Source organism: Molossus molossus, unplaced genomic scaffold (genome assembly GCF_014108415.1).
Source record: "Molossus molossus isolate mMolMol1 unplaced genomic scaffold, mMolMol1.p scaffold_m16_p_9, whole genome shotgun sequence".
Taxonomy (NCBI): domain Eukaryota; kingdom Metazoa; phylum Chordata; class Mammalia; order Chiroptera; family Molossidae; genus Molossus; species Molossus molossus.
The window spans coordinates 14,583,539-14,603,151 of record NW_023425403.1 but is presented as its reverse complement, the minus strand read 5'-3'; the positions used below and the strand labels follow the sequence as shown (position 1 = coordinate 14,603,151).

General features: G+C 37.5%; 1 protein-coding gene across 24 annotated transcripts in view; it reads left to right on the top strand.

Moving 5' to 3' along the window:
* The window catches only part of PCM1 (pericentriolar material 1), a 99,259-nt gene extending 81,862 nt beyond the window's left edge, over nt 1-17,397 (top strand). For 7 of the 24 annotated variants that reach the window (XM_036250319.1, XM_036250320.1, XM_036250318.1 and 4 more), the window contains 10 exons: nt 718-852; nt 4,961-5,158; nt 6,967-7,029; nt 7,298-7,433; nt 7,725-7,885; nt 10,914-10,989; nt 11,518-11,774; nt 13,211-13,303; nt 13,387-13,504; nt 15,533-17,242. In XM_036250319.1, the coding sequence (XP_036106212.1) occupies nt 718-852; nt 4,961-5,158; nt 6,967-7,029; nt 7,298-7,433; nt 7,725-7,885; nt 10,914-10,989; nt 11,518-11,774; nt 13,211-13,303; nt 13,387-13,504; nt 15,533-15,558 (1,263 nt within the window). In that variant the 3' untranslated portion in view covers nt 15,559-17,242. Of the gene's footprint in view, nt 1-717; nt 853-4,960; nt 5,159-6,966; nt 7,030-7,297; nt 7,434-7,724; nt 7,886-10,913; nt 10,990-11,517; nt 11,775-13,210; nt 13,304-13,386; nt 13,505-15,532; nt 17,243-17,302 lie in introns of those variants that run through there. The other 17 variants (XM_036250315.1, XM_036250311.1, XM_036250314.1 and 14 more) reach the window with 6 other exon arrangements.
* Nucleotides 17,398-19,613: the final 2,216 nt, after the last annotated feature.

Here is a 19,613-nt window from a genome sequence, read left to right as displayed (position 1 = left end):
TAAAGGTTGGAGGACCTGCCCAAAAGAGTTTAGTGGCAGAAGAGGGATTAGAACCTTAAGGCTACTTCATACGGGTGTTTTATGGACTTGCCTCAGAAAGCTAACCATGCTTTGGATTATAGATTGTTTGAAAATGTTTCTAAAGGAAGATTAAGGAGAAGAGACTGCCCAAAGTGGCTCAAGAAAGTTAGGACAGTAGTTTTCAAGTGGGAGTTATTTTGACCCTCAAAACATTATGTGATGTCTAGCTACATTTTTAGTTATCAGGACTTGGGAGGGTGAGGGGTGCTGCTGGCATCTAGTGCACAGAGACGAGAGTGCTGCTGGACACCCTCCCGTGCACAGATGGCAGGAGTGCCAGCTGAGAAACCTGAGGGCGGTTGTAAGAGTAGTCGAACTGAACTGCATGTAGGAAGATAGACAGTGTGGAAACTATGGCAGGAGTAGTTCTCCTTAAGGTACAGAGAGAAAGTGATGAGAAGGTTTGAATCAGCCTGTTTCTTTTACTGGCTATTATCTGCTATGGTGAAATAAAAATGAGCAAACTGCTTAACACGTGTAGAATGGAGGGTTGGCCATTCTTATGAATAAATAATTCCAAATGTATATCTGAATGTTCAGTATCTATGCAAAAAAACCCAAAATCTCATATTACATCGATTAATACTTGTTGAGTAATAGGTAAGTTTATATCCTAACCAGCTAGGATTTTTCCAGGAGCACATGGATGAAGTATGCTCTTCTCAGCTTCTGACTTCGGTAAGACGCATGGTGCTGACCCTGACCCAGCAAAATGATGAGAGCAAAGAGTTTGTCAAGTTCTTTCATAAACAGCTTGGAAGTATTTTACAGGTAGGAATTTATACTTGTGTGACATAAATATGTACCACCTGGTTAGGATTTTTTTTTCCATTTCTGGCATTACACAATTCAAGTAACTATCCATCTGGCATGTATTTGGGGGTGACATTTTAATACTTTTTAGGTTATTCCCCTACCTGGTTACAAAGATTGTATTAGGGACTGTGTCTTCATTTAATTTGATTATCTCTAAAGCTTGTCTCAACTCTGTAATAAAATTTTGTTTTGATTTCTCTCCTACTTATTAAGAAATTTCAAGTTTGAACTGTTTAGAAAGTTTTCTGTCATATTTTCTCAAATAATTTTTTATGGGAACTTTTTGAAGCCAGAAACCAGCTATTGATTGTGGAGATGTCTTAGGCTGTAATAGTAACTTTAAATTATGTTCAAGTTATGTTAAAGTAGATTCCCAAGGGGGCGGGGTGCAGTTTTGTTTCCTAGGAGACATGTAGCAATGTCTGTAGACATTTTGTTTGTCACAACAGGAAGGGAGGCATCTAGCATCTAGTGAGATGTTGTTAATGCCAAGGTTGAGAAAACCCTGTGTTAAATAAGGATACCTTACTTAACTCCATATAATAAAAAATCCTTACTATTAAATTCACCTGTATATTTTCCCATTGAGATAGTTCAGTGATATATATTGTTATTCCAAAATAGAAAATACACTTAAAAAATTTTTATTACAAATTTTTTCTTTTTTTCTTCATCCTCACCTGAGGATATTTTTCCTTTGATTTTTATTTTATTTTATTGTTTTTTATTGTTGAATGTATTACAGATGTTCCTTATTTTTCCCCCATTAACCCCCCTCCTCCCCACTCCCACCCCTTCCCACACTAGTTTATTTCTTCCCACCCACCAACCCCTTTCCCTTTGAGGTTTGTCAGTCTAGCAGTGAATTTGTGCTTCTTAATCCCTTCACCTTTTTCACTCATTCCCCCAACCACCCTCCCATCTGGCAACCAACAAAATGTTCTCTGTATCTATGAGAATGTTTCTGTTCTGCCTGATCATTTTGTTTGTAGATGCCATTGTCGATAGATATGTATTCATTGCCATTTTGTTTGTTCATGTATTTTATCTTTTTCTTCAAAAAGACCCTTCATCATTTCATATAACGGTTTGGTGGTGATGAACTCCTTTAACTTTCTCTTGTCTGGGAAAGTCTTTATATGGCCATCGATTCTAAATGACAGCTTTGCAGGATAGAGTAATCTTGTTTGTAGGTCCTTGCTTTTCATCACTCTGAATATTTCTTGCCACTCCCTTCTTACCTGCAAAGTTTCTTTTGAGAAACTTTTGAGAAATCAGTTGACAGCCTTATGGGAACTCCCTTGTAGGTAACTAGCTGCCTTTCTCTTGCTACTTTTAAGATTCTCTCTTTGTCTTGAACCTTTTGCATTTTGATGATGATGTGTCTTGGTGTGGGCCTCTTGGGGTTCATCTTGTTTGCGACTCTCTGTGCTTCCTGGACTTTCCTTCACCAAGTTAGGAAAGTTTTCTGCCATTATTGTTTCAAACAGGTTTTCAATTTCTTGTTCTCTCTCTTCTCCTTCTGGCACCCCCAATATGCGAATGTTGGCACGCTTGAAGTTGTCCCAGAGGCTCCTTACACTATCCTCATTTTTTTGGATTCTTTTTTCTTTTTGCTGTTCTGATTGGGTGTTTTTTGCTTCCTTATATTCCAAATCGATGGTTTGCTTCTAGGCTTTACTTACTCTACTATTGAATCTTTGTAAATTATTCTTTATTTCAGTTAGTGCCTCCTTCATTTCTGACTGTGCATCCATGATTTCTGACTGGTCCTTTTTTATGCTCTTGAGGCCCTCCCTAAGTTCACTGAGGTCCTCACTAAGTTCATTGAGCATCCTTACAAGCAGTAGTTTCAACTCAGCATCTGTTAGGTTGCTTATCTCTATGTCGCTTAGTTCTTTTCCTGGAGTTTTGTTCTGTTCTTTCATCTGGGACCTGTTTCTTTGTCTCCTCATTTTGGCTGCCTCCCTATGTTTGTTTCTGTGTATTCCTTAACGAGAGGTATGGGGCTAACTGAGACCAGATGCTGCTTGTTTGAAAGAATTTAGGAAAAACCTGAAGCAGGATCCAAGACAGGCCAATCCTATGGTGAAGCAAGTGGCAACAGCTTGGGTGAGCCTGAAAGTTGGGTGTGGCGGGTTCTCAGGGAGTCAGCAGGGCGGGGCTACCAGTGTGAGCCAGGTTGCTGGAGTCCCAGTTATAGTGACTGTCTGCCGCCCCAGGGAAGGGCTCACCAAAGGAACAAAGGCCCCCGACTGCACATCTGTTACAGAGAAAGCCCCCTCTCCAGCCCTCGCTCCACTGCCAAACAGCTCAGTTCTTCCCTGTATGTCTCTGGCGCCCTTCGAGCTGCCTCCCCTCCAAGCTTAGAGGGAGAGAGTCCGATAAGTCCATGCGCGGGCCCTTTAAGGAGCTGCCTGGGGCTCCAGCCGCTTCAGCCTCCCTGAGCCTCAGTTCCCGTTGGTTTTTCCAGCCAGAAGTTATGGGTACTTCTCTTCCTGGCACTGGAACCCTGAGCGGGGCACCTGGTGTGGGACGGGGACCCCTCAGTCCTCAGGAAGGACCTTCCCAGCCGCGGGAGCCTCCTGATTTTTATCCGCCACGTGGGTGTGGGACCAGCCTGTCTGCCTCCGCCCCTCTTACCAGTCTGGATGTGGCTGCTGCTTTAATTCCGTAGTTGTAGGACTTCCATTCAGCTCGATGTCAGGCGGTTTTGAATGATGATTGTTCTGTAGTTTAGTTGTAACTTTGATGTGGTTGTGGGAGGACGGATACCGTGTTTACCTACCTGCCATCCTGGCCGGAAGTCTATATACAATTTTTCCTTCCTGTTCCTATGTTTAAATTGGCTTTAGAGACAGTATTATCACTTTGCTAATTTTTTAAAACCCTAGGCTTGATGCAAATTTTCATCACTATAATTTTCTATTTTATTTTTATTAAGACTAAAGTATAAATTATATATTGTTTTTAAATTGTCCTGGCTCAATTTAATAGAACTAACATATAATTTGTAAGGAATATAAGACATCAGTGGTGTTGTGCATTGTTTAAGAATATTTGATACAGCCCTGGCCGGTTTGGCTCAGCAGTTAGAGCATCGGCCTGTGGTCCAGAGAGACCCGGGTTTGGTTCCCGCTAAGGGCACGTACCTCTGTTGCAGTTTGTCCCCGGCCCTGGTTGGGTTGTGCGGGTGGCAGCCACTCGATGTGTCCCTTTCACGTCGATGTTTCTCTCTCTCTTTCTCCCGCTCTGTCAGAACAAAAAATGGAAAAATGTCCTCAGGTGAGGATAAAAAAATATACATATATTTGGTATAATTTTTAGGTAAATGTGTTTTTATAAATTTAGCTAGCTTATTTCTACAGAAAGAAATAACTTTATTTTAGAATCAGGCTGAAAGGGAAATTGTTATTTAAATACTTTTTGTTTATCAAGGTCCATGCAGTCCTTCCTCAGTTTTGCCTACTATTATAATCATGATTGTGGGAATACCCAAAGTGATTGTGGGCAAATACCCAAAGTATGAATTTGGAAATAAAATTTGTTTCTACATCTCCTGTTCCTGATTTTTTTTTCCACAAGAGGACTTATATGAAGAATGAGAGTAGTGTATATTAAATCTTTCTCAAAGTATTGAAAGTTTTTCATGAGCTAGAGCTTACATTACTTTCTTCTACTTTTTTTTTTTGAACCCTGTTCAATGTATTTTATTTTTACAAGGCACCAGCATTTGTACTTCTTTCCATGATTGTGCTAGGTGAAGTAGTTTTTGGAGGGGAGGGGACACCAGACATCATGGTTATTTGACTGTTTTCTATATAGCATAGTCTATATTTTTAGGAAGAAAGAAAAAGATTAGTGGTTTTATTAAAAAGTGTCTCAAATATAGCAGGCTTGATCATTTGATGATGCTGTATTTCAGCTTGAATAGAACTAAAGTTTTTTAATACTAGAAAGTAATAAAACTTCTTTTATTAGGTATTATAATTCATACTTGTATTGCTCTATTCACAGTTGGTGTTTACTATCATCTTACAGTGTTTTGGTTATTTTTAAATAGGATTCACTGGCAAAATTTGCTGGCAGAAAACTGAAAGACTGTGGAGAGGATCTTCTTGTAGAGATATCTGAAGTGTTATTTAATGAGTTGGCTTTCTTTAAGCTCATGCAAGATTTGGATAATAATAGTATGACTGTTAAACAGAGATGCAAAAGGAAAATAGAAGCAGCTGGAGTGATACAGTCTTATGCCAAAGAGGTAAATAACATTCATTTTCATTTTAGAAGTAATTATAATTAGCACATAAATACAGTTCTTGGTTGTTATTAATAATTAAAATCATACTTGACCTCAGAAAAGTAGTTTCAAAGTAATGCCAGTTAATCAGATTATAAATCTGTGCATATCCTAGCCCCGTACTGAATCTCAGTGGTAACATCAGTGGCTACAGATCAGGAATGCAGATAGGAAATGATGCTACATGTACATTGTTAGATATCCAGTTCATATTCTTGTCACTTATTCAGGTTTGCGGAGAAGAGAGGATGACAGGGATCTTTGGTAGCCGTAGCTGTTGCCTACCCCAGTATATTCCCTCGGCATATGTATCATCCAACCGTTACACATGTTTGTTTATCAGTTAGGACTTTGGTTGCACATCTCTCTAGCTTCTTATACCCTGTTAAATTAGTCTTGATCACATGTGAAATTGGATAAGGTTTTTTTCAAACTCAAATTGAGGTATCCTAGGAGGCTTTTTCCCTAGACATGCACCCTTTTCTTGGCTTTCATGAAAGGTAAAGCAGGTCAAGACCCCAAACAGTAGGATAACCCCTCTTCCTTAAATCTAAAGTAGATAAAGTCAGATCATCTGTTTTACACTTTTTATAATGTTTTTATTCTAGACATAAATGAAGAAGTTTTAGATTATTTCACCCATTGCTTAGAGCTTGAAAAAAATAAAACAGGACAGTAACCATAATTCATGATCGGAAGAACTACTTTAGATAGGCAACCTCACGAGGCTCTTTGAGGGGGTGAAATATGAGCTAAGGCATGAAAGACAAGGAATTTATAATGATGATGTAGGGGAAGAGCATTTCAGGAGTAGAAAACTTAAGTGTGAAGACTCTAAGGCAGGGTTGAGCTGTTTGGAGAACAGGGAGAAAGCCAGGGAGGCAGGAAAACTTTAAATGAATTGAGAGTATAGGAGATGAATTCACAAAGGTAGGTTAAGGCCTAATTATGGGGCCTTAGAAACTGTGATAAGTACCTTTTATTTTAAGTGTGATGGAAATCCATGGGAAAGTTTGAAATACAGGAGTGACTGAATTTCATGTACAATTTAAATTTTTTGTCTAGATAGCATATTGAACAGGAATTGTAAGAGAATAGAGAAAGAAGCAGAGAGACCAGTTGTAAGGCTGCTGCAGTAGTCCAGATAAGAAATTATGTGTCTTAGCTCTGAGTGTACAACAATAGCTACACTTCAATGATTGAGTCAATAGGACATTTTAATGGTTTAGATTTGGATAATAAGAGTATAGGCTGGTTCCTGGTTTTCTGACTTGTGCATTTGGGTAAATGAAGAGCCATTTACCGAGACTGGGAAGACTAAAAAGGACAGCATTTGGAAGGAAGGGATCAAGATTTTTGTTTTGGACTTAGTAAATTTAAGATATCTCTTATGTATCCAAGGAGAAATCAATAGGCAGTGTTGCTTTGGTTTTGTTAATTTAAAGGATTTAAATAAAGGGGGGAGGGAAGAGATAAATCAAAGAACTTATATGCATATATGCATAACCAGTGGACATAAACAACAATACTGTGAAGGGTGGGTGGGAGAGGGGAGGAGGGTGTCAAGAGGAAAAAGGAGAAACATCTGTAACAAAAATAAATTATTTTTAAAAGTTTAAAAAGTAAATAAATAAATGAAAGAGTTTCATTTACATTTCTAAGAAGCATTCAGCTCTTTGGATGATGCAGCATTTGTTAAAGTTTACTGAATACATAAGTGTAATGCTGAAGGGTTATCCCTCAATTCTGTTTAATTTATTTGCTTATAGGCCAAAAGGATTCTTGAAGGAGATCATGGCTCACCTGCTGCAGAAATTGATGAGGAAGATAGAGTATGTGCCAATTTGTGCCTAAAAAAAATGCTTTCACGTTAAAGGCAATTAAATGATTTTAACAGCTTTTACCTTACTGTTTGAAAGCAAAGTATATCAAATGTCCTTTCTTCTAAGAAACCTTTATTTCTTTTAAAGACAAAACTAAACTGTCTAAAATGATTCTTTGTATTTTTATTAGATAATGACTGTTAATTTTTATGATAGGCTTACTGTATACCTTTTCTAAATGTACTTTAAGAAATTACTCAAATTTATTTGTGGCTAGGACAAGGATGAGACTGAAACAGTTAAGCAGACTCAAGCATCTGAGGAGTATGTTGGTGACGGTCCCAAAAATGTGAGATCTGATGTTTCTGATCAAGAGGAAGATGAAGAAAGTGAAGAATGTCCAGTGTCTATTAGTAAGTTTAAAGGCTCTGTGCTAGGTTCAGACACTTGTTCTCTACAGGTTTCTTACTGAAACGGTTTGGTGTAATGTAATGGATATAGAATCAGATGTCCGACCACTCCGAATTTAATTTTCAATGGGATCCTGACTAAATGACTTATTTCTGCACCACAGTTTTTTCTAGTACTTACTGTTTTGAGGATTTCAGATATTGTATGTAAAGCACTTCACAATATAGGAATGTAATAAATTGTAGCTATTAAGTTCTAAACATGTACTAAAAATTTTGTGTTAACCAACTTAGATTTGTCCAAAGCTGAAACTCAAGCACTGACTAATTATGGAAGTGGAGAAGATGAAAATGAAGATGAAGAGATAGAAGAATTTGAAGAGGGACCTGTAGATGTCCAGACTTCTCTTCAGGCTAACACTGAAACTACAGAAGAAAATGAACACGATGAACAGGTATTCCATCTGTCTTATTTTAACTTCTAAAAGCAGATCCTTTTTAAAGATGTCAAATTTTACAGCTTTCCCATTCTCATTTTCATGAATACACATTTTTATAATATCCTTATTGAAATCTGAAACACTATTTTTATATTTAGCAATCTTTAAAGTACTGTGTTCTCTCTTTTGGTAACAAGTTCTAAAATTTATGAGATTCATAAGATCTGGATTTTTAATTTATCTTTGTATTTTTTTCTAGCACATAGAAATAGTATGTCACAAAGTAAAATTATTCCCTTGACTACCTCTGCTTCATCTCCAGAGGCAACCCTTGTGTGTTTTTTCTGCTATTTATTTTTGTATTTCTGAGGAATAGACATCTATGTTTATATTTAGTTATTCATTTATGTTCTAGATGTTATCTATCGCTTTCTGTTATGTAGTAAGGAAAGATTTTTAGGTCACTTATGACACCTCATTTAATTATATCTTTTGTTAATTCTATATCTAACCAAATGTTTAGATTTAACCAAGCTATGTAACTATTACTGACTACTGAACTAAGCACATATTGCTTATTGCTTAGTCTTAATAATATTCTTTCACCTGAGTATACTGATTTTCTTAATTTTTTTAAAAATATATTTTCATTGCCCTGGCCGGTTTGGCTCAGCGGTTAGAGCGTCAGCCTGTGGTCCGGAGAGACCCGGGTTCGGTTCCCGCTAAGGGCACGTACTTCGGTTGCAGTTTGTCCCCGGCCCTGGTTGGTCGTGCGGGTGGCAGCCACTCGATGTGTCCCTTCACGTCGATGTTTCTCTCTCTCTCTCCCTCCCACTCTATCTGTACAAAATATGGAAAAATATCCTCAGGTGAGGATAAAAAAAAAAAAAGAAATAAAGTCTTCATTTAAAAAAAAAATATATATATATATATTTTCATTGATTTTTTTTTAGAGAGAGAGGAAGACAGAGAGAGAGAGAAACATCTATCGGCTGCCTCCTGCGTGCCCCCCACAGGGGATTGCAGGGGATTGAGCATGTGCCCTGACTGGGAATCAAACCAGGACCTCTCAGTTCATGGGATGATGCTCAATCGACTGAGCCACACCAGCCAGACAATTTGTCTTAATTTTTTTTTCTTAATTGTCTTTGAATATATGCCCAAGTCTTTTCTATATGCTCCAATAGCTGTATAGACCTCTCAGTGGAGTTTTCTATATAAACCAATTTGTCAGTTTTGTCTTTTCTGGAGCGCTCCCCCTCCTGTTCCATTCTAGGTTTGGCTCTTAGACCTGCTGAAAATAATACAAAATAGTGGAATCCATAGTATTCCAGTGCTCTATATTATTTTGAGGTTGTTTAAGAAGGAAGCTGTTTTACTTAGTTATCTTGAAATAACAACCATAGACTCCAAACACTTTTAGAGGATATTTTAAAATGTCCTCGTGTGGAGGTCTCTCATGTTGGACGACAGCCATGCACTGGTCTGGGAACCCTTTGTCGTTTCCATTGGGTCTGTGTCTGGAGTCCAGTCTTTTCTGTCTTTGTCTTGATTTATTACCTCATTTTGGTGGAACAATCTTCTAGTAACTCTAAGCAAGAATGAGTGAAAGATAAATATTCTGAGATTTTATGTCTAAGAAAATCTAAATTCTTCTGTGTTGAAAATTATCTTCCCTCAGATCTTTGAAGGTACTGTCTTCTAGTTTTCAGTGTTGCTGTCGAGAAGGCCAATGCCTTTCTTAGTTCTGATCCTTTGTGTGTATCATTATTGTCTTCCCCATTCCAGAACCTTTTTGCTATGGAGTTCGGAAATTTTACGGAGGTATAAGTACATTCTTGCAGGTCTTTTTTATTCATCATACTGGGTACTGAGTGAATCTTTTCAGTGTGTATCATGACCTTCAGTTTGGTAAATTTTCTTTTATTTTTTTAATTTACCACCATCTTCTCTTTTCTTTATTTCTGGAACTAATATTATCAGATATTATTTGTCTTCATTGATTTATCTAATTTTCTCTTGTATGATTATTACTTTTTTATAGCACCATGGAAGCAATACCTTCTCTTACTGTCTAGAGACATCCTTCAAATGTCTGTTGTACCTTCAGTGCTTATTTTAAAGAATGATACACCAACAAGCTGCTTGGGTTGCTTTTGGGCTTCACTGTTGGGCAGTTGGGTACATAGCTTTTTGAAAAGAAACTCCCAAATGTCAGTACCTGTTGGTCTTTTCTCTGGGGTGGTCTAGTTTCTCCAGAGAAGGGTCCTCCCGTCTTCTGCCTGGGATGAGGTATACCTCCTTGGCTGCTGATATTCTGGAGCTAGGTGTGAGGATGGGCGGAGGGTCTCACCAGTACACAGACTTCCACGGAATCCTCCTGCTTCAGTATGACAGTTTGCCCTGTCCTCCTTTGTCCTTTCCGTACCCTGCCCCTATCCCCGATGGCCCCCAGGCCTGAGATTTACTAGTTTAATTTCTCTAAAATGTAATCTCCTGTTTTCTGTTGAAGCTGGGGGAGGGAACTTTGGTGTCCACATTTTCCTTAAACAGCTGCAAATGTCCACCACTACCCCCTTTTCATCACCAACTCCCCACCACAATATTCCTTCCTAGAATCTGGCCCTTCCAATTATGAGGTGAATCTTAGTTTTTGTTTTCTCCTGCTGCTGAAGGCATTTAGCTTTGTTCGTCTTTCGCCCCTCCTGGTCAGTTCTTCCTCCGTTCTCTTAGCATCTACATATAAAGAGATGTAGGTTTTATTTAAGACAGAGTCTGATCTGAAAAAATAATAAAAATAGTGGAATGCATAATATTACAGTTCTGTGTATTATTTTGAGGTTCTTAAAGGAGAAGAGGAAACCTTTTTACTTAGCCATCTTGAAATTGCAGTCACAGCCTCTTTGAAGTAGTTTTAGAAGATATTTGTAAATTATTTTGTATGAAAGTGTCAGGTTGGACAAAAGCTACTTATAAGTAATCACCTCCTATATAGTGACCATATATTTTAGGCCCTGCTATCAAGACTTTTTCCTTCTTCTAGGTTCTACAGCAGAACTTTGAAAAATCAGCAGAAGACAAAAATGTCCCATCAGAACAAGAACCCACTACTGGTAAAGGTAAGAAATCTAAATAAATATTTAATTTTAAGATTATTTAAAGTATTCTTTATGTGCTTAAAAATAGAAAACAATTAAATTCTTAACTAATGTAAGTTTCAAGGTATTTTGGGCCTAATGTATGCTACCCTCCCCTTCCCCCCAATAAACGTAGAAAACGTGAGACCTTTGTTTTCCTAGAGCAGTCGTTAAAGAAAAGTTGACATACCTAAGTATACAGAAAAAATTCTGTAAGGAAGACATCTTTAGATAGAAATGTGGGGCATTTTTAAATAATACCCATTCCTGGGCTTTACTTCTGAAAATCCTGCTTCATTAGAAATCAGATGAATCTAATATTTAAAACAGCCCCAGATGGATCCAATTTAATTTGGAAAGCATTGATAAGGAAAATTTATAGTTGCCTTTCTTTTGGGTCTTAAATGTCTTACATACTCTGATTCATACAGATTGCCTTTATTTGGTATAGTAATAAGATTTTAACAGCTATTGCATTACACTAATGCTGAGACTTTCCTTTGATGACAGATGACCAGGATAGCATTCCTATGAAACCATGTTACCTCAATATCTTGGAAGATGAGCAACCTTTAAATAGTACTGTCCAAAAGGACTTGACTACTACCACTGATTCATCTAAACAGCCTAACCCTTTGCCATTACCTTTAACTGAAATTGAAACCTTGGTGCCTAGAGTCAAAGAAGTTAAATCAGCTCCGGAAACTCCTGAAAGCTCTCTTGCTGGAAGTCCTGATACTGAATCTCCAGTGTTAGTAAATGACTATGTATGTATCAATTCACATTTCTGAATTTCTGCATTTTATTTCTGTGCATTTTCAGTTTACATTTTCAGCATGTAAATACAAATCCACTTTAGGTTTAGAAACTGTCAGAATATTTTTATTTCTCATTTAGACTTATTTTAAACTTGAACAGAAGGGTGATAGGAAATTAAGATGACTATCTCAAAACTTAAAAGCTATTCTACTTTTATAATTTTGAGAACCAAAGAGATGAGTTTTAGGTGGCAACCAGGAGAGATTTCAAGTTCAGATCTGAAGGGATAATGATACTTGAATTATCATTACTCTCTTATACTACTCATTCCATGACTTCTCAGCTATTTAGAACATTTCATAAATCTTTGGTAAACCTGAAAGTTTACATTTGGGATGGGAAATAAAATAATTTGTCAGCACTATAGTCTTTATCACTATTCACTGAATGGCAGAAAAAAATGCTGGGAAATATGCTACCAAATCTGGACCTTTGTATCAATTTAATTTTATAGCAAGTATGTTATTTTTTGGATCCTTGGGTTTTACATGTTTTATATACTTTGTCTCATTAGCAAAAATGAAGGGATTTACTCTTAGGTGTAAGGGAAGTGTTTCGCATATTTTTTAAATTAACATCAATTTTCTTTCTAAAGATAGATTTACAATTATGATTTTATAATTTCTCAGAAAGGGGCCTTATAATGTTTCAAAAATCTTAGTAGAAAGAGTAAATTTTTTTTTTTTTTTTAATGTGAAGAGAGGGAGAGAGAGAGAGAAACATTGATGAGCGAGAACAATAACTGCCCGACTCCTGTATGCCCACCACTGGGGGGGTCAGGCCCACAACCTGGGCATGTTCCCTGTCTAGGAATCAAACTGGTGACCTCTTGGTGCATGGGTGGACGCTCAACTACTGAACCACACCAGCCGGGCTAGAAAGAGTAATTCTTAACCCTGTTTTAGTTTCTTCATTACCAGTAAAATTATGCACTTAAAACTCTTAAAGTTACCTGTTAAGATTTATTTTTATTATCATTTGATAAGTGTTTAGAGTTGCTGCATGAAGCACTGCAATGAAATTAACTTGAAGTTAGGTTATAGAGAGTCTTGAATTTGAATTTTAGGCCAGGACACGAATGAAGGTTTTTGCCTAAGAAAGTCAAATGTTTGTAGTCATGGTTTTTGAAGATTAATCTGATGACTAGATAAAATATGTTGTTAAGGAAGCAATGTTAGGAGGCTCTGTTATCATATAAATACAAAATATGAACTAATGAGAGAGAGGTGGGTGAAAAATGTAAGAAAAACAAAAACCTTTGGTTTCCATTTGGGTAATGGTGGGATGATGTATACTTATATATGAGAGTCCAGTTTGTCTCTTGCCATGGATGACTTTGGTAGAGTGGATTGCCTTCATTAAATATAATTTGTTTATCGTACAGGAAGCAGAATCTGGTAATATAAGTCAGAAATCTGATGAAGAAGACTTTGTAAAAGTTGAAGATTTACCACTTAAACTGACTATATATTCAGAGGTATTTGGCTTTCTTTAATTAAACTTATCTTTATATAAAAATATTGTTAAGATGAAAATGATTTTTTTTCCATCGTTCCAAAGGCAGATCTAAGGAAGAAAATGGTACAAGAAGAACAGAAAAACAATTCATCTGGTGAAAGATTATGTGAAATTCAAACTGAAGAATTAGCTGGGAATTCTCAGACACTAAAAGAACCTGGTATGAGTTATCAGTTTTAACCATATCATATTGAAAATTTACTCATTCTTACACCATCATTTGTTTGTTTGTTTTTAATGCACTACTAGTACTTGGAAGATTTAAGCCAAATATTGGAAAGGAAACATAATTCTGTAAAAATTTTAGTTCAGCTTCCTGACTTATAAAATGGTATTATCAGATAATTTTGTTCAATTTTTTAAATCTTTAGTTTTAGTAAAGTAATATATGCACATGGTTTAAGAAAGGAAGGTGCAAAGACTTAATGATAATTGGCAAGTGCCCATTTCTTTTCATTGTTGGTTTTTAGTCTTTTTGGAGGAGACCCTCTATCTCAAAATAATACTCATAATTTTTCTTAATTTTAAAGATTCAGATATTTCTTATCTCCTAAATGAAAAGTAGGTATTTAGACCTACTTCTCCTTTCATTGTTCATGTTGTTTTTGGTTTTCTGTTAGTTGCCTTAGTTTTTTTTTTTTTTTTATCCTCACCCGAGGACATTTTTCCATTTTTTGTTCAGATAGAGTAGGAGGGGGAGAGAGGAAGAGAAAGAGAGAGAGAGAGAGAGAGAGAGAGAGAGAGAGAGAGAGAAACATCGATATGAAAGGAACACATCGGTGGTTGCCACCCACACGACCCAACCAGGGCCAGGGACAAACTGCAACCGAGGTATATGCCCTTAGTGGGAACCAAACCCCCATCTGTCTGGACCACAGGCCAATGCTCTAACCACTGAGCAAAAGCGGCCAGGGCACCTTAGTTATTTTTAATGTATACAATTTCTAGTTTCATCAACTTTGGCCATTACGCAATTGCTCCTTCCCTCTTTCTTTTGCCTTCTCTGTTCAGTTTTCATCATTTTCTTACCTTATTAAGGTTATTACAGTAAACACATATACATTTTGTTTCTGTAACTGTAATAGTTAAATCTGTTTTTCTGAAGATGGTTCTATATAAATATGATTCATTGCAGAACCAAGTGATAGTCCCAGATTTTTTTTTTTATGGGTCTCATATAGCACAACCACTGGGCCAATCAGAGGAGATCATTTCTTGCATCAGTCAAAAGATTTTTTGTTGTTGTTATTGTCTATCAATTCATCAGTTGATCAAAATCATGTAGGTTTTTTTGTTGGTTTTTCTTGGAAATGGGGTAAAGAGAAGGGCAGACCACATATCAAACCTTCAGTTAATTTCCCAGGCTACAGCTTATTTAAAAAAATTTTTCTTTTTTATCCTCACTTGAGGACATTTTTCCATTTTTTGTTCAGATAGAGCGGGAGGGAGAGAGAGGAGAGAGAGAGAGAGAGAGAGAGAGAGAGAGAGAGAGAGAGAGAGAAACATCGATGTGAAGGGACACATTGAGTGGCTGCCACCCGCACGACCAACCAGGGCCGGGGACAAACTGCAACCGAGGTACGTGCCCTTAGCGGGAACCGAACCTGGGTCTCTCTGGACCGCAGGCCGACACTCCAACCACTGAGCCAAACTGGCCAGGGCGTTTTTAAAATTTTTTTTATCATCAGATAGAGTGGGAGGAAGAGAGAGACAGAGAGAAACATCGAAGTGATAGAGCCATATCAACTGGTTGCCTCCCTCATGACCCAACCAAGTCCAGGATTGAACCGCAACTGAGGCATGTGCCCTTGACTGGGAATTGAACCTGTGAATCAGTGATCCATGGGCCAACGCTCTAACTGTTGAGCCTGATTGTCTTCTGTTCTCTCAGAATCACTCTTCTTTTGTTGGCCTGGATTTACTCGTTTTTACAGTTCCCCTTTTTTTTTTGAGACAGGAAGTATCTGCTCATAAGTCTGCCATCTTAAAACAGAAATCCTCATCTATTCTTTTTAAACTCTTACTGTGTGTTATCAGAGAATTATTGTAGCAAACTGAATTAGTATATCCTTGGTAATTATATTAAAAGTGAAAATTTTAGTAGAAGGTAAAAATATTAAATTCTAGTAAGTAATATCTTAGTTCAGTAAGTAATTTATAAGGCATTAATTATTATTCTGTTTTTCAGAAACAATGGGAGCCCAAAGCACCTGAGATGTCCTCAGAGGCTCACCTCTCTCTACATAGTCAATGCCTATATGAAAATGATTCTAAATAAACATCTGTTTTGATCTGTATAAAAATGTAAATTAGTTTGACACTGCATTTTTGATAGGTGTGCTAATTTCTGCCCATGGCAGTTTAAAACGTAAACTAAGTTCTGGACAGATTTAAGCCTTGATACACTGTGGGGTTTTCTTTCTCCCCTGCGCTCCCCAACCCCCATTGTGATGTTTGGTAATGTTGAATTAAAAATGTAGTTTTAAATAAAGTTTGGACTTACCTGTAAAGTATCTTTTTTGGAAATTATGTTGAATTCTATACAGCAAGCCACTGTTCTATATAATTAGGCTGTTCAAAGAAGGAGGTGTAGTGGTCAAGAGTTAGAGAAATACACTATTATAAAGTCTAGCCATTATGGCAGGCTTCCAAATAATGTTATTGGATCTGATGTTCTTTTATATACCCTCAGATCTTACTACTTTGCAAGACTAGGACAGATTATAAAGGTTTCCAGGTTCTCTGTGAAGTTATTGTAGACTATATATTAATACTCTATTCAAATTGGATAATAAATTTAGAATACATGTCCTTAGTACTGATGAGATCTTTTCCAGAATTTCAGTTCCTATCTGGGTTGCCTCTATCTAAAAAATAGAAGAAGTTTTATATAATTAGAGAGTATTTCTGCACAGACAAGTAACATTGTGATTAATTTTCAATGAAAAAAACGAGCTCTTTTAAGTGGGGATTAATAGAGCTAAATTTCTATACCAGAACGTTGTTTCTGTGTGTAGTGAGAGAGAGGAAGTATTGAGTGATGAAAATCTATGTGACTTCTTCATCACTAAGTCAGCTAGCTTTTTAAAAAAGGTAGATCACAAACTTGCCATATATCCAGTAAGGCTCCACAGAACCAGTTAACAGTTATTTATCCCAGGTATCTTTTATATTTATTAAAAATTGACTGAAATACCCTATAAGACAATAATTTGGTTGGTATTCCTTCAAAATTCTTACCTGCCTTATATCTCAATATAAAACTGTAAATTATATGAGACATATATCTCCTACTTTAATAAAAGGTAGTCAGAAAACTGTCATTCCAGAATCAGGAATTCTTATCCAGTTGGCTTGACTTCAGGGAAATTGAAACAATAAGTTAAATTATATGTATACTCCAATTCTGTATTTGTTTTCTAGATTGTACAGGAGGAGGGGAAACTTCATTTTGGTACTCAAGCCAAGCCTCGCATATTACGACTCTCTCGCTCTGCATGCATGTTAAAGATTGATGTGGTGGAAGAGCTGTACTTGTATCTTAGTCGTTACTGTAGTACCTATGAACCTTGTTGTAGCTGCTGTGTACCCTAGTCTGGTGTTTTCTATTTTTAGTAGATAATTTAGTTTTAAAATACCTAGGGTGTGAGGGCAGATAATTAATTTCATGTTTTTCCCTAATAGCTATTGCTAAAGAGTTAACATTGAATATTCCTGTTTGTCTTCATTTATAAGTCAAAAATTTGGTTAAAAGTAAAAGACAGAGAAAAGGTCAAAATGAAGAACTCTACATGGGTTGAGTTAATGCCTAAAACAGTGAGCTCAGCAGACTGTGCAGGTTCTGTGTTTTGTAACATTCACTTTGGGTAAATGCTTTTTCACTGTTAATAAATGTATATCCTGCATATGACACTGAATTGCATTTTCATTTAAATTGACATGCTCATTTATGCTTTAGAATTTATTCCAGAATTATGGCATATTTGACAATTTTAGATGTAAAAATAATCAAGACATGAAAAAATAATGAGATATCAACTAGCCGGAGAGAAGATTTATTAAACTTGAGACCATTTTTTCTCATAGTGCAGGTATACGCTACAATTTCTTAGTTATATCTAATATTCTATGGAGAACATTCTCATATTTGTTAAAAATTAGACTGACATGTTTCTGGCTTATTGTTAAACTTTTATATAAATAGGTCATTCTTCATTTGTCAAAGAAATAATTGGCTTTGGAGTTCACTGTATAATTGTAGTTACCCAGTCACCTTGCCTGGAAGAGCCAGCATTTCTTGCTCTTTCTTACTGTACAACTCTTTTTTTATCCTCACCCGAGGACACCTTTCCAATTTTTGTACAGATAGAGTGGGAGGGAGAGAGAGAAACATCGACGTGAAAGGGACACATCGAGTGGCTGCCACCCGCATGACCAACCAGGGCCAGGGACAAACTGCAACCGAAGTACGTGCCCTTAGCGGGAACCGAACCCGGGTCTCTTCGGACCGCAGGCTGACGCTCTAACTGCTGAGCCAAACCGGCCAGGGCTACTGTACAACTCTTAATTGTTACTTTAATATTTGCTGTCTTCACATGGCTGGTTCTTTCCTCATGTTGACTCGTGCTTCTGGTTAAGAACAGGGAGGAACCCTATGCCTGCAGATTACTTCGATTCATATAGAAGAGTTTTGTTTTTTTTAAATCCTCACCCAAGGATATTTTTCCATTTATCTTCAGATAGATTGAGAGAGAGGGAGGGAGGAAGAGAGAGAAACATCAGCGTGAGAGAGACACATCGATTGGTTACCTCCCGCACGACTCCAACCAGGACCAAGAACTGAATTGCGTTCAACTGAAGTACGTGCCCTTGACTGGAATCGAATTTGAGACTCTTTGGTCTGCGGGCTGATGCTCAAATAATTGCTAAGCCAAAATGGCCAGGGCTAGAAGAATTTTTTTTTTTTTTTTTATCCTCACCTGAGGACATTTTTCCATTTTCTGTACAGATAGAGTGGGAGGGAGAGAGAGGAAGAGAGAGAGAGAGAGAAACATCGACGTGAAAGGAACACATCGAGTGGCTGCCACCTGCACGACCAACCAGGGCCGGGGACAAACTGCAACCGAAGTATGTGCCCTTAGCGGGAACCGAACCCGGGTCTCTCTGGACCACAGGCCGACGCTCTAACTGCTGAGCCAAACCAGCCAGGGCTAACTTTTTTTTTTTTACTTTTCTTTTTTTTATCCTCACCCGAGGACATTTTTCCATTTTTTGCTCAGGTAGAGTGGGAGGGAGAGAGAGGAACAGAGAGAGAGAGAGAGAAAAACATCGATGTGAAAGGGACACATCGAGTGGCTGCCACCCGCACAACCGACCAGGGCCGGGGACAAACTGCAACCGAGGTACGCGCCCTTAGCGGGAACCGAACCCAGGTCTCTCAGGACCGCAAGCCGACGCTCTAACCTTTGAGCCAAACCGGCCAGGGCGTAGACGAATTTTAATTATCTTATCAGTGCATTTTATTTGCTCACACTCAGAAATATTCATAATAGAACCTTTAGACCAGTAATTTACAGAAAGCTTTTGATTTATTATTTTGAAAACTAATTGTAACTAAGTTTCAGTATGACAGAATTCTCTTATATCATATTCTTGCATTAAAACTTTTGCTACATATAGTTGGTTATCCGTGATACTTAGGTCTATCAAGTACGTGATTAATTTAAAATAAATAATACTTCTAAATACTGTTATATTGCTAGAACTATATATTTAATGAACTATATCTCCCAGAGTATAGCAACCTGTTTAAGGCCTTTCTGTTGATCAAATGACATCATAAATGATTTTTTTTAAGACATTTTTTTGTTGTTGTTGTTCAGATAGAGTGGGAGGGAGAGAGAGAGAAGCATCGATGTGAAAGGGACACATTGAGTGGTTGCCACCCGCACCACCCAACCAGGGCCGGGGACAAACTGCAACCGAGGTATGTGCCCTTAGCGGGAACTGAACCCAGTTCTCTCTCGAGTGTAGCCCGACACTCTTAACTACTGAGTCAAACCGGCCAGGGCTTAACACATTTTTGACCGCTCACGAGTTAACTCATGTTTTCCTGCCCAAACATTGCGGACCGCACACGAGTTAACTCGGGTTTGCACTTGCATTAGCTATTTCAGTTTTTTGTTTTTTTTTTAATCCTCACCCGAGGACATTTTTCCATTTTTTTGTTCAGATAGAGTGGGAGGGAGAGGGAGAGAGAGAAACATCAA